This window comes from Crocodylus siamensis, chromosome 4, assembly GCF_052110815.1.
Source record: "Crocodylus siamensis isolate JL-2025a chromosome 4, ASM5211081v1, whole genome shotgun sequence".
Lineage (NCBI taxonomy): Eukaryota > Metazoa > Chordata > Crocodylia > Crocodylidae > Crocodylus > Crocodylus siamensis.
In genome coordinates, this window is record NC_143398.1 from 205898606 (window position 1) to 205920711 (window position 22106).

The following is a 22106-nucleotide window of genomic DNA, read 5'->3' on the forward strand; positions in this document are numbered from 1 at the left end:
GACTTTTTCATTAGGGAGGTCTGCCTGCATGGTCCCAGACTTTTCCCCAGTGGCTGCTTCAGAGGTGGGAGTGTTGCCAGCCCCCAGCCTTGGGCTAGCACTGTGAGGCCGGGGGTGGGGTGGGGAAGAAGGATTGCATGAATCTGTTGATATGGAGCTTTTCAATCTCCCTCCCTGCTTTGTCATACTGTCTATAGCAAACTGACAGGCAAGCAAGCCAGCTGAGGGCTGATAGTAATAACAGTCTTTATTATCCAATTAGCAAAACAGCGGCCTCTCTCCATTACTTCAAGCTTCTTAAACAAGTTACAGGCTGACCTGCTGATTAGCGCCAAACAGCCCTAAGCAGTCACTGTTCTGTCTGCCTGCGTGTCTCAGTGAAATTGGAGAGACACACACACGGACACCTCTTGGCATTAACTATAGCATACCACAGGGGTGGGGTCCATGCTGTGGGAGAAGGGTAGGGCAGGGGGAAGCCAGGCAGACCCTGCTGTGTCTGCAGTCTCTGCTAGAGCCTTACACAGCATTATCTAACATACCACATGCAGGTTATGGTCCGTGGTGTGGCAGAGAGGAGGAGGGGATCCCTGCTTAATCAGGGTGAGCGGAGGAAGGCATGGGGAAGCCAGCAGACCCTGCTGTGCCTGCAAGTGTGCTGGAGCTCTAGCCAGGGAGCAGAGGGGAGGGGAGGGGCCAGCCCTGCTGTGGAGCAGAGAGCCCTGCCCAGCCCAGCCCAGCGAGCATGCTGGGATGCAGGGGGACTCTGATTTAACTTAAACCAGAAAGGGGTCTGGGACAGACATTGCTTAAACTGCTTGGACCTAAATCAGTTAAGTTTGATACAGGATACTACATTCAACCAGGTTTATCTCAAATCAGTTTCAGCCATTTTCAAACTGGTTTATGTGCATTGAATGTCTGTTATGTCACAGTTTTAAACCAGTTTCTGATCACTTAAACTGATCACTTAAAAAGCCACGGTTTGACGTAGCTCCCAGCAATTGGGAGCCAGGAGCAGCAGGGAGAGGAAGGACACAGGCACACGTGTGTCTTACACACACGTGTGCCCCCTTACCAGACCCGGAGCAGAGGTGAGAGCAGCAGCGGCAGCAGAGGCGAGCGGAGCAGCAGCGGGGGCAGCAGCAGCTGATCCCCCTAAGGTAAGTGGGGCCGAGGGACCAACGCAGCTGAGCTGGATCCGGAGGGGAAGCTCCCCGGATCCCTCTTAGCTGAGCCGGTAGGGAGCCGCACGAACAGAGCGCGCAAGCAGGCGCGTTCTGTAAGAGCGTGCTGGCGTTTGCATCGGCGTTCGTGCCAGAGGGTGAGCAGGAAGGGCCCAGAGGCTGACTCCTGTAAGCACGGGGCAGAGGCATCCAGCTAGTAACAGGCAGCAACTCCTACGATGGTCTCAACACGGAGCGCTACCAGGGCCCCTGCCTGGGGGGTGTGGCCTTCCTGGGGCTTGTCTGAGGCCTCCACCCAGACAGAGCCCATGGAGGGGGCTGGCATCCCCCAACCCCCTGGGGGAGCAAGGCCTGGAAGGGCAGGGACTGGGGACCCCCACACCTGTCCTGCAGGTGCCCGCCTTAGGGCCCTGGAGGTGCAGGTGAGGGAGCTCCAGGAGGAGGTTAGCAGGCTGAGGGGAATCCGAGAGGCAGAGGAGAAAATTGACAGGCATTTTCTTTCCCTGCAGGGTTGTACGACCAAGGAGGATGCACCTCAAGAAGTGCCCTCCACTGCTCCTGTGCCAGGGCTGCTCATAACACGGCAGCACCAGTTCCTCCAGTCTGGCTGGAGAACAGGTACGAGGCCCTGGCAGCCCTGGAGGAGGAGGAAGGAGAGGACAAAACCGGGGAGGAGGCAGCTCCATGCTCACTGCATCCCGAGCAAGCTGAAGAAGACAAACAGGCCAGGAGGAGGAAGCGTTGTGTGAACATCATTGGCGACTCCAACCTGAGAGGTACGGAGGGCTCCATCTGTCGCCGGGACCCCTCGGCACGTGAGGTCTACTGCCTACCTGGAGCGAGGATTCAGGACATGAAAGGGATGCTCCAGACCGTAATCCGGCCCACCAATTATTACCCCATGGTCCTAGTCCATGTGGGCACTAATGATGCGGCCAGGAGCACCCTGATCGCCTGATGGAGGGCTACCATGCTCTGGGGCGTGTGCTGAAGGAGATGGGCGCACAGGTGGTTTTCTCTTCTATCCTGCCAGTGAGTGGACGAGGCAGACGGCATGAAATGGGTATTGCGGAGACCAACCGGCGGCTACAGGAATAGTGCTTCGAGGCGGGCTTTGGCTTCCTCCGCCATGACCAGCACATCACGACGAGAGACATGCTTGGATGAGATGGGCTCCACCTTTCCCCTAAAGGTAAGCGTGTGTTCTCTTCTAGGTTGGCAGACCTCCTCCGGCGGGCTTTAAACTAGGCTCATCAGGGGAAGGGGAAGATGAGGGCAGTGGAAACATCAGACTGCTAGACCACACAACACCCACAACTACAGCCCAGCCCAGCCCAGCCCAACGAGCGAAACGAGTGAACACGTAGGCAATGGGGGCCAGGGCAACGCCGGGACTAGAGGGGCAGTACACACATCCACAGGAGGCCTCAAATGTCTCTACACAAACGCTCGTAGCATGAGAAACAAGCAGGAGGAACTCACCCTCCTGATGGCTGACAGCAGCCCGGACATAGTGGGGATCACGGAAACGTGGTGGGACTCTACGCATTACTGGGTGGTGAATGTCAAGGGCTATAGGTTGTACAGGAGGGACAGGATAGGAAGGAGAGGTGGGGGCATGGCACTCTATATCAAGGAGGAATACACATCCTCGTCAATTAGCACGGAGTCAGAGGAGGGGCACTCTGAGGTGCTTTGGGTTAGAGTACAAGGCAGTCGAGGGGAGAGAGACTTAACAGTGGGGGTCTACTGCAGACCTCCCAACTAGGGAGAAGAGCTTAACCAGGAATTCTTAGGTCCGCTCACAGAGGTAGTGAAGGCTAAAGATGTGGTAGTCATGGGGGACCTGAACTTCCCAGATATCTGCTGGGAAGAGCAGTCAGCCAGGTCTGACCGCTCACATAGGTTCTTAGACAGAGTGCAGGACCTCCATCTAACCCAGGAGGTGCACAGCCCCACCAGGGGGGACGCCTTGTTGGACCTAGTGCTGGCCACGGGTGATGACCTGGTGAGGGGGCTGTGGGTGCTTGACCACCTGGGCGACAGCGATCATCGCCTGCTGGAATTTACCATCCAGCACAAGGTGGCAAAGGCATGCAGTAAGGCAGCAGCCCTAGACTTTAGGAGGGCAAACTTCAACGAGCTAAGGAGGATAGTTGGGGATGCACTGAGGTCCCAAAGGGGAGGGGAGCCAGATGTCCAAGGAGAGTGGTTGCTCCTTAAGGAGCAGATCCTCTTAGCCCAAAGGAAGGTAATCCCGACGAGGATCAAAGGGAGCAGGAGAGCACACAAGCCTCCATGGCTCACCAAAAGCATCCGGGAATGTCTCCTTGCTAAAAAGGAGGCGTATACCCAATGGAAAGAAGGGTTCATCACCAGGGATGACTATTCTGCACTCGCTCAGGGATGTAGGGGGGCAGTTAGGAAGGCCAAGGCAAAGATGGAATTAGGACTAGCTTCTCAGATTAAGGACAATAAGAAGTCCTTTTTTAAATACATAGGGGGCAAAAAGAAGTTCCCGGGTAACATGGGGCCCTTCCAGGATGTGTTGGGAAATTTGGTCGTCACACCAGATGACAAAGCTAACATGTTTAACTATTTCTTTGCCTCTGTCTTCCTAAGTAGGGACCAGAACAGCCACCTCCCTGCTAGGCCCCCCTCAGGCCCCAGGGGAGGCACATCTGGACCAAAGGTTAGCGAGGGACTAGTTAGGGAGCTTCTGGAGGGGCTGGACGTATTCAAGTCAGCCAGCCTGGATGATCTCCACCCTAGAGTCCTAAAAGAATTGGCCAAGGTCATTGCAGGACCCCTGGCACGGCTTTATGAGCACTCGTGGTGCTCCGGTGTGGTCCCAGAGGACTGGAAGAGGGCCAACGTGGTTCCCATCTTCAAAAAGGGGAGGAAGGAGGACCCAGGTAACTATAGGCCAGTTATTCTTACCTCGATCCTAGGCAAGCTGTTTGAGAAAATTATGCTGGCATACATCCATGAGGAGCCAGCAGGGGACTGCATGCTTGAGGGCAACCAACACGGGTTCATCAGTGGCAGGTCCTGTCAGACCACCCTGGTGGCCTTCTATGATCAGATTACCAGATCATTAGATGCAGGGGTAGCAGTGGACATAGTCTTCCTGGACTTCCGGAAGGCATTCGACACTGTCTCTCACCCCATTCTCATTAAGAAACTGAAGGACTGTGGTGTCGACGCCCACACAGTCAATTGGGTCACCAACTGACTGGAGGGCTGCACCCAGAGGGTGGTAGTGGATGGGTCCTTCTCAACCTGGAAGGATGTGGGCCGTGGGGTTCTGCAGGGCTTGGTCCTTGGGCCCGCACTGTTCAACATCTTCATCAGTGATTTGGATGAGGGGGTAAAAAGCACCCTGTTCACATTTGCTGATGACACTAAGATGTGTGGGGATGTGGGCACACTAGAAGGAAGCATCAGGCTACAATCAGACCTAGACAGGCTACAAGGGTCGGCGGATGTGAATAGGATGGGATTCAACACAGACAAGTGCAAGGTGATGCACCTGGGGAGGAACAACTGGCCCCATACATACAGGTTGGGGAACTCCCCTCTTGTCAGCACGGAGGCTGAATAGGAACTTGGAATCATAATTGACTCCAAGATGAACATGGGCCGGCAGTGTGGGGAGGCAGTCAGGAAGGCCAACTGTACCTTGTCATGCATCCACAGATGCATCTCAAGCAGGTCCAAAGAGGTGATCCTCCCCCTCTATGCTGCACTGGTCAGGCCGCAGCTGGAGTACTGTGTCCAGTTCTGGGCGCTGCACTTCAAGAGGGATGTGGACAGCATGGAGAGGGTCCAGAGGAGGGCCACTCGCATGATCAGGGGACAGCAGGGCAGGCCCTATGAGGAGAGGCTACAGGACCTGAACCTGTTCAGCCTCCAAAAGAGAAGGCTGAGGGGGCCTGTTATAAACTAGTCAGGGGGGATCAGCAGGCACTGGGGGAGTCACTATTCCCCCGTGCACTGCCAGGAGTGACCAGGAATAATGGTCACAAGCTGGCAAAGGGCAGGTTTAGGCTAGATATCCGGAAGTGCTACTTCACGGTCAGGGCAGCTAGGATCTGGAACCAACTTCCAAGAGAAGTGGTGCTGGCCCCTACCCTGGGGGTTTTTAAGAGGAGGTTGGATGAACATCTTGCTGGGGTCGTTTGACCCCAGTATTATTTCCTGCCATGGCGGGGGGTCGGACTAGATGATCTACTCAGGTCCCTTCCGACCCTAGAAACTATGAAACTATGAACTGGTTTATATGTAATGTCTGTCCCTAGCCTTAGAGGAGCTCAAAAACAGTAGCTGCCACTGCTACTACTCAGCTGCTGCAACTGCTGCAGCAGGATCAGCCCCTATTATGGTCCCTGCCCCTGTTGCTATCCAGAGCAAGCCTGGTTGCTATGCTTTCACCTGGATGCGGGTGGAAAAAAGCTCAATTAGCTTTACTGATATTATCAAGGTCACATTCATTAGCACTCCTTGGTCTCCTTCAAGGCTGGAAGTTAAAATGCTGAGATATGTAAGTGTTTGTACTGTGCCTATCCCCTAATGTGTGAGTATGTCCTGCTGCTTCTGGCTCAGCTGGTATTGGGAATCTCATAAAACTGAAGATTTTTGCAAGACTCAGACTATCAATCTAACCTGTGCCAGGATACATCCATGTATAAAACCTTTTAGGTCATCCATTGGATCTTACCCTACAGATGAAATAGTGAAGACAGTTTGTGAGTAGCCTCAGATGGACTGAAGCTCCCTTTCCCAACTCATAGACTCTCCCAGGACAGTCACCTATTTAGGGCTACTCTAAATGGTCTACTCTACTTCATACTGGTCCTGACAAGCAGGAATGAGTGGTTCGGGTAATTTTTCAGCAATGGATTTGGGATTGGGAGGGAAGTAATCTAGTCTTAGTCAAAGTCTAATGGAAATGAAAAATATGATACACAACTCTGACTTAATTTGGCAAACAAAAAGAAATTGTTTAAACATCCAAACTATGCATATTAAGCACAACTTACAACTCTGAGAGTTACTGATCATTATTATTGGAATACTGCAATTACTAAAATACAGTAGAAGAACACAGTGGAGACCATACAAGCCACTCCTTATGGTACCTGTATTTTCTTAAAATCCACTTGTATCAGGTTATGACATGCACAGAAAATCCCAGTGGAATTACTGAGTGTTGGCTTTGTAGAATCATTGGATCAGTTGTGTTAACCAGTGTCATTACCCTGTCTACAGCAAAGTTGTGCCTGATTTACACTAGTGCAAAATTGTTTGCACCAGATCTTTAAAATACTTAAATTCCTAGATTATGCCTTCCACCCAAATTAATTTTAACCTTACAATGTTTGCATCTCTTCATCCATCAATTAAATACATCTGCTAGTCAAGACAGAATCTAAGCCACACTAGACATTTGTATTCTAAACGGGTAGATTTGATAAACAGTATCAAAATGAAACTAACTAGGAAGTTGAGGTTTATACAGACTGAACCGGTATACGACCAGAACTCTAGGATTACTCCCCGAGACTGTTGAAAGAGGTCCCCCAGCATTTTTGATCACAAGTGATCTAGGCTTCCATATTACATCTCACCTGAAACCTGGCTTGTCCTATAACAGCATTTCCTAGTATCATGCCTGGTTCTTCTGTTTTCTGGGAGAGTATCCTGACGATTAGGTTCTTGGTAAAAATATAAGAAAGTTGTCTACTTCCTCTCCCCCAGTATGCTGGGCTCCAATTTCAGGACTTATGCTTGGGTGTACATGTGTGGTAGTGTGCTTCGGGTCAGGCAGAGCACACCATATGCTGTGTTGCCACATGGATGCTTGTGTATCTTACATTGCATGTGGAATAGGTGTTAAGTTCCCAGAATGGGAGGTATATAGGTAATGTAAAACATGACCATCTTTTTACAGACAGAATGTTAAATTATGTGTACGAGCATGTTAGCTAGCATTGTATCATTTCCCAGTATAAACAAGCTCAGGGGCACAAAAACCTCAGAGGTTGGATACACTCTAGGGCTAGGGACAGGCATTCAAAAAGCCTGAGCCTGAATTGATTTAATCTTTGCGGGTCAGAGCAGCCCTCCCTTCCACAGGGACACAAAGCTGAGGAGGTGGGGGTGGGGCACGGTCAGTTTCTGATCACTTAAACCGGTTTATGTGTAATGTCTGTCCCTAGCCTAGAAGACTTGACTAGGGTTATTTTGATCAAGACTGACATGCTTATTTTTCCATTATTTTTATTGTTCTTATAACCCATTCAGTTCTTTCATTGTATACATCTAATCCCATTATTATAAAGTATGCTGAGACAGTTTACTTCTAACTCTTCAAAATATCACTTGAATGCCAGATTAAATAGAAGTCAATGAAAACAATGGTCCTTGTTTTCATAAAACAATTTCTTTCTTCACTATATCCTTTGCCTGGAACCCTTACAGAACTTTTTTTTGCCTATGCCAATGAAGGCAAGCCAATAATCTGAAAATGGCAAGACAAGGATAGTAATACTCTTCATGGCCTCATCCTTCAGACTGTATTCAGCAAAGCTTCCATGTTTTCATCTGGAATTTGCTGAAGTGCAAGCCTGCAGGGTCAGGTAATCTAAGGATAATTCCATCTGCTTTCCAGATCTTGTATCAGAAATCAAACAGCAAATTCAACCCCCAGCAGATAGCTTAGCTATGGCAATTCCATCAGGTTCTGTTATGTTTTCTGTCTGCAAAGAGAAAAACATTAATTCTTAATCTAAAGGACTCACTTGATGTTATAGAAGCAATGTAGGATGTGAGAAAAAAAACATATTGCCCGTCTCACTGTAAGACCTCAGCTTTAATGGTCTCACAGCCCTCTAATTTAAGACTCTAACTTAAAGAGCAATACACAGAAAACAGAGTCATAGCTACAGTTACACTAGTGAATCTTACAACAGAGTGATGCATGAACAATTAAATTAAGAATAGTTTAGAAAATCAAGAGATTTTAGAATACAGGCTGCATGTCCCATTCACATGGGGATCATGCAGTATTTGAGAATGAGGCTAGCTCACAGAATACCCTTACCAGTCTATTTCTGGTACTGTTGGAGGAGGAAGGCTGCAGCTTTCTCCCCACTGGTGATCTAGTCCATAAGCAGTTACCTACCTTTCATTACCTTTCTTGAGGAGAAAATATTTGCTGTTTTTGGACGCAACAGAATACCATGATCTCAAACATGTTTCTATGACTGGTTCAAGTATTCATCAGTTATATCAGGGCTGTCCAGTTTCTAAGAGGCTTGGAGCTGCACACCTCATTGGCTGTACCAGTGGACGTTGAATGCTGTGTAGGGTGCACCACTGTAAACCATGGGGCCCCTGGGCTTCATGACACATGGATGTCCCCTCACTGTAGTGTGCATGCAAGCACTTCAGGCTCCTCAACCGCAGGCTCCCCCAGCTCTAAGGGCTGTCCTGTGCCACACTGCACTGCCCTCTATGGCAGGGCCAGGAAATGGAAGCCAGAAGAGGTAGAGGGAGCCTGGAGACCCTGGCTGCTGCTGCAGCCGGAGTGATGGTAGGGCTGGGGAGTGGCATCTGGGGTTTTAAATTAAACCCTCATGGTCTGTCAGTTGAGCAGACCTGGATTATATCATATTCTGTGGTCAAATTGTATAAAGAAAGGGTGGAAAAACCCTTTAAATAAAAGACTGATGCAAATTAAACATTCAAAAGGGTCTACTGAAGTTGAGTATGCCACTAGATACATACTAGCCTAACTTCTACTTCTACTGAGTATCTTATGTCACTTTAACTTGCCAGGATACCCAAGGAACCTCCAATGTCAAAGAACCTAAACCCAATGACCACTGTTGATAATTCCGACTTCTACAAATACTTGAGGAAGCATGAGTAGAGTACTTCTGAGATGAACTACAAATGCTGCAGGCTGCTTCACGCAGAACATCTTAGGACATGGTAAGTTTCTACATTTCTAACAAACCCTCAGTATCTCAAGATACTAAGGGGAAGAGCATGGCATAAAAAGATAGACAGATGTTGTCCAAAGATGCATTCCTTTGCTCCCTGTAGTGAACAGAGACCCTTCCCTTGCATTCTTTTTGATTTCTGATCCTCAGGTACCAATGTCTCCATTAGCACTTGGAATTATGGCATCTATTAGTCAATATACAGATATTATTATTTTTTCCTTTTACAAACATATTTCCTTTTCATCTAGAAAAACTTAGTAACATTTATGTTTGGTCCAAGCCTGGCTAAATATTAGGTAATTCTTTCTGGAGGCACTCATTTCCATTGTGTCTTTTCAAATACTGATCTTTCTCAGACTGTTGTTTTCAAGGAAATGTCACTGCTTTGACTATAAGAATTATGTCTGTATGGTATCATTGGTTACTATTTTGTATTCTTCGATGTGATATTACTGTGATTAAATGGTTAATTTATGGCTAACATGTTAACTGGACTCTCCTCCCAGCTCTGATGATAAGGGATATTTATCAGGGAGAAATATTCACACAGAAGACACTAGGCAGGATTCTTGGCCCTGTGACAGCCCTTCTGTGCCACTCTGCGATGCCAAGGGGGAATCCCTGGGTACTGTAAGCCAACAGAGCTTTACCGGGAGATTTTCAATGGCACTAAGAAGATGGGGGTGCTCAGCTCCTACTCACAGTCAGTAGAACTGGGCTCCTTACTCCCCCTTTCTGTTTTTTAAAATCTCCCCCCAAACCTTTGAGCCATTTTAGCATGTGTGTGAATGCACCTTTCACTGCATGCTGTTTGACCATAGCTTGAAATACATGCTTTTATGGGACTGTTCCAAACCCCGGGGAAGTCAATGGGGGTCTTTCATTCGGGGAATCTTTTAGCTTCATTTTTTCCTTTCTACTCCTGTGGTAAGAGGGAACAGCCTGAGCTATCAGGTACCCAGGTTATAGAATATAATTGACTCCTGTGCATTATAAACACACTGGCAAACTTCCAGAAGAAAATTGCAAGCTGGTATCATTCTGTGACCATGTTTTATCATCCTTATTTCGACTTTTGAACTCTGTTTATAACAGATGTGTATCAGCCAGGACCTGCGCCCTAAGTGGCAGCAAGGGCTGGGGTGGCTGGAGCAACAGCTGCTATTTTTGCACCCATTCTAAGTGGGTGTCCACCATTTGTTATGCTACTGATTTGTAAGTTTCTCCCACTCCAGATCTCAAGTCAAAACAATGACCTCTAAGTGAGTAGCCAAGTACAGGGTCCCCTATGTCAGCTTCTGCACTGCTTCAGAAATGTATAAGGAGTCACTATAGAGTATTACCAAGTTCCTTTCTCTACCATAGTGTTCTAAATTAACAGCATTGCTGCCAGACTGGTGGCCTAGTCCTATTAGCAGCATAATCTAAAAAGGATTCAAAATCAATTTATAAAAGTGATAGAGTAATGTTTCAGCAGGAAAATAATATTAAGCATATTCTTTGAATGACCTAGTATATTGCTTATGGTAGATAATAAATTATATATTACAGTAAAACACTATGAAATAAGTATGTTTACACTGAACTTGCTCCAGAGATAATGTTCTATATTTGCTATTTCATCTTGGTTTTCAAAAGTGCAACAGCACTATTTATTTCAACCTAAAGATCAGATACTAAGAAAGAATGCAGATTCACTGGGGTGTGAAAATATTTGAATTTCTGACTGCAGAAGTGCTATGCTTTTAAAAGTAATGGAAGATGCTATTATTCTTCAACAGGTTTATTTCTTTAGCAGTTATTCATTTAAAGAGTGATTTATTCCATTGCCTAGATTGAATACCTTAAAGGCTCTACTAAGAAATTCTTATTTCTTTTGGCTGCATACTTGTTCTTTTCACATATTTATTTCTTTAATAGATCAAATGAATGTTGCACTTATCTCTTCTGCAAAGTCAGGTTTTTAATTGGTGTTCTCCTGCCATAGTTATTTTTTAAAAAGCATTGTCTGAATTGTTGGGAAATGGACCCTGAAAAACATACTTGTGAAGAGTCTTATTCTGCCACCTTTACTCCCTTTGAGGAAAACTTTACTTCATACATAAAGTCACTGATTTCAAGGGGACTGCTTGCAGGGTAACGGACTATTCACTGTGAGGAAGGATGACAGAACTGTGCTTTCCTTGAGAAGGGTTGCTGCAATGAAAATATTTTCATTTGACAGGTTTATTGTTTAACAGGTTTTAATTTAAAAGAATTCCACCATAATGTGCACACCTTCTCAGTCCCATTCCATGAATTGAAATCCCATATGAACTGAAACTCATAATGAGAGTATGATGAATTTTTTAACCTGTTGTGTTTAGTAATATTTGGTCTGTGCAGTGGAAACATATTGTCCATCTAAAAAGAATGAAAAACACTAAGCCTGTTTATGGTTTTGTAATATAAGTCCTGATCCTGCAGATACCTATGCACTTGCTCAGTTTTATGCATGTGAAAAATATAATAAAACTCTGTATAAGCATGTGCATGGGGAGCATATGTGTGCAGGAAAATGTTTGCACTGGCCCTCTAGGGAAAGTGTACATAATAAATATTGACATTTAACTGCAGCAACACATTAACATACATGCATCATTTCAACCCATAAAGCCTCATTTTCATGTATGACTTGGACATTTGCACATTATAATTTAATGCTGGGGTTAAATGAAATGATACATGTTATCAAGCTTTTCTATCCTGAACTGTAGGTATTAATTTATGGAGTTACACATAACCCAGCATTCAGGGACCTGCAGATGCACCAGAAAGCCAACAATGGGCAGAATCCCTCTGATAAATAATTTCTGATACTGTTTCTGAGGAGGACGAGAGAGGAGAACCTGATTAAAACCGAAAACAAATTCTGTGGAGCAAGAAAGGAAGAATACATTATAAAACCATGTAATAACCATATTGGGTTGTTATTTATTGCAGACTTCACTGGGTTGAAGAATGGACTTCTCTAAATGCAAACGCACCAGTTGTCTCCACTCTGCCAAACATATAAGGTTTCATAACTGACTTCCACTTTGTCATGCTTGCAGCCAGGAGATATAGAGCAGTGTGATGTCAAATTTGTTTCATTAAATAGATGCTTCAAGATCATTGATCATGCTTTTAGCAGAATGCCTTTTTTAAAAAACACAATATACTCCTGCCTCCATACTCTATTGTACTGATGGGATTTTAATATTTGCAATAACACATGTTGACTAATCGTATTTACTTTACATTTCCTGTCTTCCAGGGATCTGTTAAAAGAGCTCATCAATATGTAAACAAACTTGCATGCAGACAATATGTATCATATGAATATTAAAAGATTTTTATTACTTGGATACATTTCTTACCTTGTTTTTTATGGGATCCCAGGGGACTTACGAATCGATGATCTGCAACTGAGTGGGATTGGCTTACTGACTGTGAATCATTCGGTTGGAGCAAATGCTTTAGTTGAAACTGAGATGTGGGACTCCTATCTGAATCCTTTTTGAATAAAGAATATTGTTTCAGAAACATAAAATAGTGTATCTACTCCATTCAGTGAGGACAACTTTTAACCATGATCTCACAGAAAGCAAATGTATATTTTGTACTACTCATTGGAAATCTCTCATGCTAGATTAAAGTTACACAAGATTCTTGTTGCTTTTAGCAACAGTGACTTAGTATCTTGTGTCATAAACATTTGTTTATTTTTTCCCGTTAACTTATTTGCCCCTGTCCCCATGCACTTAATCACAGCATGCACTGTATGCTGATTTCCTCTCATAGTTAATTTGTATCCTTAGAAAAAAGCTATAGGAAGGTATTAATCTGCTTAACATTTCTAAGTACATCATCCAAGGGATTTTGTTTTTTTAATCTTACATATGCTCAGCAGAGTTACTGGCAAAAACTGTACATTTTCTTCATTTCATCCTTTCAACATCAAATGGTAAGCAGCAAAAATTGGATCAGACTTCAAAGACTCTGCTGTGCTCCAAGTCACAGAGCGACTCCTCCATTTCACATATTGAATTCGAGCAGGATATCAAAGTGCTACCAAAGAACCTCAGGTCCTTACTAAAAAAGAGGCTCTAACATCTGTAGAAAGTGAAGTGCACAGACAAATCACCTCAGGGAGCAGCTAGCATTTATTCTCAGCAGCAAATTTCCAGCCTTTTGATTCTCTTATTCACTGTACCTCCCTGTCTTTCTACAGAACTAAAGTTCTTAGCAAGCAGGCTTTTGTCTCAAAGACTTCAAAACATCACTAACGGTTTCATGTTCAGATGGCTACGCCAAGCAGCCATGAACACACTGCAGAACTGTGGACTCAGGAATCTGAAGTTATGAAGCCATGTTATCTTAGAAACTAAATTTAATAGTACCTTTTGTGTTTGTTTGTCAAGACAATCACGCTCTGCAGGAGAAGCTGCATTATCAGTTTGCTGCCTAAAATAACAGCAAAAAATACAGAATTTAAACATTAATTATTGCCTCTTTGCCACCAAAGACTTATCGGAACACACAAGTTTTGCTCGTGTTTTTTTCTAATTATCTCAGCATGCACATATGATCCATTCTGAGAAAACACACACAAGTTACATTTCCTTTTATGACAAAAGCCCCATCATTAAATATTTTAATAATTAGACCTGAGATATATGTAGCATATTTCTCATTAGAGCATGTGTGTGTGTGTATTCATGTAAAACTATATTGGGTTTGTGAAACTTTTCTGAAATTGAAATGTTTTTAGTAAGATAAATTTCACATGATTTTACTTAGAATTATTCTACTCTCAGGATCCTGTCAAACACTACTTTCAGATGGCAATTCAAATTCAGGAACTCTGAAAATCAGACAGAGGAGAAACTAGGGTACTCCCAAAGCCATGTGGTCTTGTAGCTTAAACAGAGGGAAGAAAGTGAGGGGGAGTCCTTAGGTTCTTGTCCCATCTTGGTATATCACTTTTTACAGACTTTATGTAAGGCCCAGTCCTGCTGTCACTGAGTTAAGAGTTACTTACGCAGAATTACTTAAGGTCACAAGATTAGGATTAAAATGTAGGTCTTTTCTGATTGTCAAAGTATGCCTGATCCACTGGATCAAGACACTCTAGTCAAATGACAGCCTTTCTGAACATGAGATTTGTAATGGGTAGAAAAAAATGGGCTCTTTGAAATATAGCAGTTGCTAGTTCTATCTTTCAAAAACACTTCTAATCAATATAATTCAAACTGATGGAGGCCATAAAATATTATGAAACCATTATCCTAAGTAAAAAAAAAAAATTACACGTATGCATGACTACACTGCTGTACTACATAAAAAGTATCTCTCTCACATGCTGACTACACATTTTAGGCCCAGAATCTTGAAGACTCTGACTTTCAATAGGATGCAAACTTCTTTGTCAACTAGGTGCATTTGACAATGTCCCTCTGGCTCTAGACATCTGACTTGAACCAGTAGGCATATAAGGCCAGTCATGAGGAAAATGCCAACATACAGAGTGGCAATAAAAAATCCCCAGATGCAGGAACAAAATAAAGAATTCACTGATAAGTGCATTGCCTAAATTCTTTGGACTGTTGCAGTTTCTATGACCAGGAATGAGTGTACTTTTTGGATGTTGTATTGGTTTTGAGGGGTTTTTATTTTTGTTTAGTTTTTATACTTTATTCTTTAGAACCTGTTATTTGGAAAGATGGTAGCATATTCTGCCCAAAGTAATACTTTAGATTTTGTTTAAAGGAACAGCAAGGATAAACTTTAAAAATGCAATCAAATTTTTACTAATATGGGAGCACGACATTATTTCACATTGGATTTATGCACACATACTAACTTTTATGTCTCACAGGGTTTTCTAGATTTAATTTATATAGTAGATTTATTTGTATAACTTGCCATTTCCCCCCAAGCACATCAGCATCTCTTGAAATGATCCGCTTTTTCCTTTCCTTATTGTGGAATTGGACCTGAACCAAACCCCAGATCACAGAACAGCCTCAAACAATTAGGAGTGGTTAGAACTGAAACCTCCTTCTTGATCATTATGCTGCAAATGGTCTGTATCATTATAACTGGCTGAACCAAAATTCAAATTCAAACACCCCTGAATTTAGGGTTTGAAACCTGGAACTGGATCCAAATTCTGCCATTTCAATTAATTTCTGCTTTCTATTAAATCCATTATTCAGCATGGGGTTTTTTTGCCATTGACTTCAGTGAGAGCAGATTTTCATTCCAGATGTTTAGTAGGTAATATACAATAATTTGCCTTGAAAGGACCTTTAGTCAACACAAATAATCCCCTGGAATTTCTGAGCTACTTAAGCCCCAGATTCCCTGGCAGAATCTCTGAGATTCTGTACTGCTGGCTAGAATGGTCATGAAGCAGATTGTATTTGGCACAGGATGCCCCATCCTCCAACAAAATGTGCTGTTGCTGATATAAGTACATACTTTATGATTGCTGGCTTTTATTCAAAAACACATTACAGATAGTTCTGCATTTCTGCATGACAAATTCCAAAATACAGAACCTTCAGGGTTGCTAAGGAGTGCATCAATAAAGTGGAGCAGCAAACACAGCGAGTGTTTTTCTTTATTTTATCATATAGCCCTCACTGTTTTCTGCTGTGCAAACTGCAACTGTATTTGGATTCAAATTCTGTCCACTGCTTTTCTCTCATTTTCTCTCAAGTTCTTGAGGGCTGTAGTGTCCTTCTTTACACATAACATATGTACAAATAGGACAGAATGGGCTGGGGGAGAAAGTTTTTATTCTGAAAAGGAAAGAGGGCCATGCAATAGGCCTGTGCGAAGTGGCTAATATTTGCTTCAGATTCAGATTTGGCCAATTTGAGGGACAGTGATTCGATTCGGTGATTTGAATCACTGTCCAAAATGAATTGGCCGAATCCCCGCTTGCTCTCCCAGCCCCGGCAATGGCTGCCCTGCTTGCCCCAGCTCCCAGCACTTTGAAAAAAAAAGCCTCCACTCACCAGATGCTGCTGGGTGGGGGGCAATCCCTGCCACCCCCCGCCCTACACTGTGTGGGAGGCTCTGACCCCCTCCCCTTTAAGCAAAAAAAACCCCCAGAAAAACCCCAGACTCACTGGTCTCTGTCTGGCAGGGGTGATCTCTGCTGCCCCCACTGCCCCGTGCTGTGTGAGGGGCTCTGCATGAGCCCCCTCAAGCCCTGAGGCTGCTGTAGGAGCCAGTGAGTTCAGGTTTTTTGTTTTGTTTTTTTTCCTTAAAGGGCCAGAGCTGGGGCAGGCAGGGCAGCCATGGCGGGGGGGCTGAGAGGGTGGGGCGGGGCTGGGGGGTTCATGGCAGAGCCCCCTCATGCAGCATGAGGCAGCGGGGATTTCCCCCCCACACCCAGCAGCACTCATTGGGTGGGGGCTTTTTTTTAAACAACTGGGAGCTGGGGCGGGCAGAGCAGCCATAGGGTGGGGGGGTTGGTGGCTGGGAGAGTGGGCAGGGTTGGGGGGGCTGGGGGAGCAGGCAGGGGATAGGGCCTGGCAGGGGTCCTCCATGGTCCCCTCCTCCATCCTCTAGCCCCTCTCCCCTGCCCTTACTTACCAGTATGGAGTCTGGCTCCAGCTCCCTGCTGCAGTGAGCAGGGACTGCCCAAATCACCAAAGCACTCCGAATTTTTTCTGATTCAATTCAGACCATTTTATTGGTGCCCTGATTCAATTCGGATTTGGAGATTTGGCCACTGAATTGGGCCAAATCTCCTCCAAATCGAATCATTACTCAAAGCTTCACACAGCCCTACCATGCAGTCCTTCCAGAGAGATGTAATTTTGGTAGTTGCTGGATAGGAACACAAACATATGGAGCTCATTCAAACCCCAGCCTCTGTAAGTCCCAGGACATGTATTCTAAAGCAAACTAGAAGTTTCCAGCAGGTAGCTTATACAGACTTTAAGCGCTCATGGACATGAGGTCTTTTTTGGAAACAACAGTCACAAGAATCAAAGTCAAGACAAAAATATGCCCAATCCTAATGATTTATACCAAACTATATCAGCAATGACAATAAATCTGAATTTTTTAAAATAGTATCTAAGTTGAACCCCAAATGTTATCTACAGTTTTGAACTATTGGTTATTAAGAACTTTGTAAATAAAAATACCTAATTCCTGCCCTCCCTCCCCACAACCTGTCTGGAGGCAAAAAAGTCTATAACCCACTGCCCCCACTCCTGTCACACACTCCTTCCTCCAAACCAAAACCCCTCAAAATAGACTGCAGTATTATATGCTCTGGGAACAAGTCATTGTGTTGGTCTGTGCTCTTAGATACCTAAAGGTCTTTTTCATGCCCATTACAAGTCAAGCCTTTTCCACATGTGTTCAGATCTTTATTAAATAGGGACCTTTAAAAGCTTTGCAACAGGGATGGACTAGCTTGCAATCTTTTAGTTCCTTCATAGTATCCCATTAGATGTGTTCCCATTTATTCATTATTACTCCCTTTTCCTGAGGTTATTAATAAACCTATATTCAATGCTGCTAAATGTTAACTTGATTTAAGTACCGTGTATTAGATACCTGTGGGCATTCAGCAATGCCCTTGAGAATGCTGTGGAAAAGCATATTTCACCCTCCTGCTCTTGCTCCATACACACTATGCTCCATAATGAGGCAGTCTGATTGCCCTGTCAGTGCCCCTCCTGCTATTCTCAAGCAGGAGGGGGGTGGCAGCAGGAATTTCCCTCAGAGCAGCTCCACTGCCTGACTTCTGGGCTTGGTGTATGCAGAGTGGAGTTCAGCAAGGACACCAACTTCAGAGGTGTCCTTGCTTACCAGCGCCCCTCCAAAGAGCACTGCAGGACTAGTATAGACATCCCGTATCTTGTTTTCCTTTTTCAACGAGACAAGGATCTGGAAGCTAGCTTTCCAGCCCTCAGGAGACTGTCCTGGCTGCTGGCTATTCTGGGACAAAGTTCTTTCACCCTCTCCAGTTATAGCTATTCCACTGTGTAAACAATTCAGTATCACAGGCAGGGAAGATGTGGGGAAGGGGAATGGAGAAACTCTATAGCATAATGATTAAGGCATTCACATAGGATATGAAGACTGAGGATCAAATCCTTGCCCTAACAGATACTTTATTATACATACAAAAGCTAGGGACAAAAATTACAGGTAAACTGGTATAAGTGATCAGAAATCGGGGTTCCATCCCCCAGCAGGGCCAGCTGCACAGACCTGCCCCCTGTGAGTATGTCCCTTCCTCCAATAAGTCTCTGGAAAGGAAAACACAGTCTCCTAGGTAGGTGGGTCAATAATTGAGAAACAAAGTTGCTAGCCCCATAGTGCAGTCTTGATGGATCTTAGATTAACATTTTAACAAGGAGTTAGTTACCTTTGCTGTGCAGGCAGTGGTTTGACATGCAGTTGTTAAAGAAGCGGCCGGGGCTGGCAGGGGGGAATAAACCCCCTCCCTGTCCTCTTCATCAGGCAGGCTAGCATCTGGCCATGCCCCTGCCCCTGGTGCTGGAGCAGTGAGGGTGGGGGGTGGGCCCTGACAGGGACTGCTGCACCCCAGCCAGGCAGACCCCGGCTGGGGTTCTGGGGGGAGTATGGAGGGAGGGTGGAATACACCTCCTTCCTGACCCCTTCACTTTAGGGGGCCATGCCAGGCCAGCATCTGGCCAGGGGCTGGGGTCTGGCCATGCTCCTTCCCCCCAGAAAAAAGCCTGGGAAGGGATGTTTCCCTCTTCCCCCTCCAGGCACACCCCGGCTGGCATTCCTGCAGGCCAGGGTGGGGATTTAGACCCCTCCTCAGTCATATTCAGGCTTGCCAGGGCTTGGCCATGCCCTCTCCCTCAGCTCAGCTTCCCTGCCCTGCCCACCCACTGTGGAAGGGAAGGGAGGACTTGCTGTAGCACCCCTTGGCTTCTGGCCAGAGCCACTGAAGGCATTTCCAGAATCAAACGTGAATGTCTATTCACTTGCAAATCGGTTCAATCTATGTAGGTTAGACTAACCTGCAAAGATTGAGTCAATTCAGGCTCAGGCTTTTTGAATGTCTATACTTAGCCTTTAAAACTTGAATTGTAAATCTAAACTGTGATTCAATGTAAACCTGGATTTCAGTGCATTATTGCCTCATTGAGCCCCCAAGGGACATTCAAGATGGAAAGAATATAACCAGCCACCTACAGAAATTTGCCCCATACTTGTCAATTCCAGAACTTCCTGATTAGCTGCAGATATTCCAGAATAGATCGTTTCTTTGCACTTGGGTACAATTAGTGCTTATTTTCAAATAAAGGAGATAAATGTAGAATACTTTCAGAAATAACAATCTTGTATGGCTTGTGCTGCTTCATGCTAGTTAACACCCCACATTTGCTCTACAGACTGATTCGGGCAAGCAAACTTATTTCCTACATTCACTTGATAGAAGTTTTTTGAGATCCCATTCTCAAAAATTAGACTATGGACTCTCCATTTGGTTATGCTGAACTTTTAATTTGCTTCAGAAAATAGTCTTTGGGTTATGATCCAGGTCAATGTATATAGTTGCATTCCTTTGTATAATACAAACCAGAATTGTATCCCAAATATGATTTTACCTTCTTGACCCATAGAATACCTTGCAGCTCTTTTTTCATTTTCAAAAAAATACTAACTTAAAAAACCTACTAAAGATAAGTTTATTATTCTACACTTGATTTCCAAGGTATGTGACTCCACATTGAAGCTTCCTCCTCTAGGGACATATTACAAGCTACTGTGTTAAACATCTGCACTATTATTCATCACCCTTCCTGCTTCCTACAAGTTTCCTAGATGACTGAACAGCCATATGCTTAAAAAAAAAACCCCAATCCAGTAACAGTCACACATACAAGTGAGACTTGATTTATGAGAAGCAGTTTATAATACCCAGTCCTCCACGCTGCTGTGCACCCGCAACTCCTGGGGGAGGTCAATGGGAATTGGGGGTATTGCTAAAAAATGTACAGGATCTAGCACATAATCTTCTGTATTTATCAGGGTTAAAACTGGGTATCATAAGCAGTGACGGCATTTTAACCAAATGCAGCTGCTGGAAAAGAATGCATAGGATTTTATTATACATCTTATTGTGTATATGAAGTATGCTCCTGAGTACAAGCCAACTGGTCAATGTATTTTCATTAGTAGTTTTAAGATAGGCATTTAACCACCTAACTCCCATTAATTTCAATGGAAGTTATATACCTAAAAAAAGGTCTAGCCCAAATTAGCCTCAATAGCTGCTGGTCCATGAAAGCTTCATGAGTCTCAGAGGCTGTGCAGCTGTGGAAGCTGCTTTCTAATCCAAGGAAACCCATCTATGTGGAAAACAGCAAGTAATTCCAAAAATAGCTTGATGCAGGGAGAGGAAAGGAACCCATCCTTGGCTAACTGCATCAGAAAAAGGAACATTTTTTGTTTGTTTAAAAAAAAAAACCAAACACCCCCCCTCTAAACCTGTGGCCCTGGAGTAGTTATTCTCTGGATAAAAGCTAAAGAAGTAAAGAGGTCAAAATGTCTGCTCACCTTGCAACTAAGTATCATTAGATTCAGAAAAGGGAAATGTAATAGGCACATGGTAGCAACTGATTTTCAACAGCAGCAGCAAATTGATGAGCAGATCACCATGGAGGTCACAAGAGATTCCTATGCAGCTGCTATAGGGAGCTGCCTTCAGCAGCAGTAAACATAGTGAGAAGCAGCATACTGACAGAGTTACAGGGGTAAGTTGTAGTAAGTTCATTTCCACTTTCTCTACTTATTTATTTTTTTGGCCTTGTTTCCTAAATTTAACCTTTCCCTTCCACATAAACCCATGTTGCACCTGAATATTTGTGATATCACATGGCCCAGATGCATCTATGCAGTTGTATCTGGACAAAACCCTTTAACAATTTACTGGCCTATTTAATATCATTTTTCATTCATTCAAATAATTAATTCCAAACTAATCACTAAGGTCTCTGACAGATATTAAAATGATTATGTAATTGAGATCTATGAAATGTTATGTCCTATCCCAAAAATTGCACATCCTGCCATGCCAGATGTGTATGGCAAGAGGTGCAGTGTTTGGGATGGGAAATCCTGTGGATCAGACAAGGGGTAATTCTGTCCTGGACCCCCAAACTGTCCCCTGCAGAATCCCTATGCTCAGCTCAGTGTGGGGATCATGCATGGTTAGCTTGGGTCTGGTTCAAGACCCAGGGATATCTCCAGGCAATGGCAACAATCAGCTGATTGTTGGCATTGGTGAGGCCCTGCTATTCTGGAACAGACACACAGACTTATAGAATATTAGGTTGAAAGGGACCTCGGGAGGTAATTTGGTTCAACCTGCTGTTCAAAGCAGGACCATCTCCAACTTTATCATCCCAGCCAAGGCTTTGTCTAGCTGGGTCTTAAAAACCTCCAAGGATGGAGATTCCACAACCCGCCTGGGTGGCCTGTTTCAGTGCTTCACTGCCCCCCTGGTGAGAAAGTGTTTCCTCCCTTAATACTTACTATATTTTATGGTGTATAAGTTGGCACTGTGTATAAGTCAACCCCATATTTCTGTACAAAAAGTTAGGATTTTTATAGATCAGATGTAAAAGTTGACTCTGCTTTGCCATGGCAGGAGGATGGCTGGATGAGCTTGTGGTGGGGGAAGGCAGTGGGGATGGTGTGCAATGTGCTAGAAGCCTGGGTTGGCTCATGGGAGAGGCAGTGTGGTGGTGGACTCCGGGAAAGCTGGATCAGGCCCCTGCGAGCTTGAGCACCACACAGCCTGCTGGCAGCCTACCTGGTGAGCCCCAGGGGGTGCCACTGCCCTGGAAGAAAGGATCAGGCCCCCTTCAGC

At 44.7% G+C, this 22106-nt stretch overlaps 1 protein-coding gene across 1 annotated transcript in view; it reads right to left on the reverse strand.

Annotated features, from left to right (window-relative positions):
- Positions 1 to 22106, reverse strand: part of MYO3B (myosin IIIB) — a 357238-nt gene that overhangs the window by 101153 nt on the left and 233979 nt on the right. Inside the window, exons 31-32 of the mRNA XM_090041713.1 lie at positions 13621 to 13684; positions 12598 to 12733 (exon numbers count right to left, since the gene is read on the reverse strand). Of these exons, the coding sequence (XP_089897839.1) occupies positions 12598 to 12733; positions 13621 to 13684 (200 nt within the window). The remainder of the gene's footprint in view (positions 1 to 12597; positions 12734 to 13620; positions 13685 to 22106) is intronic.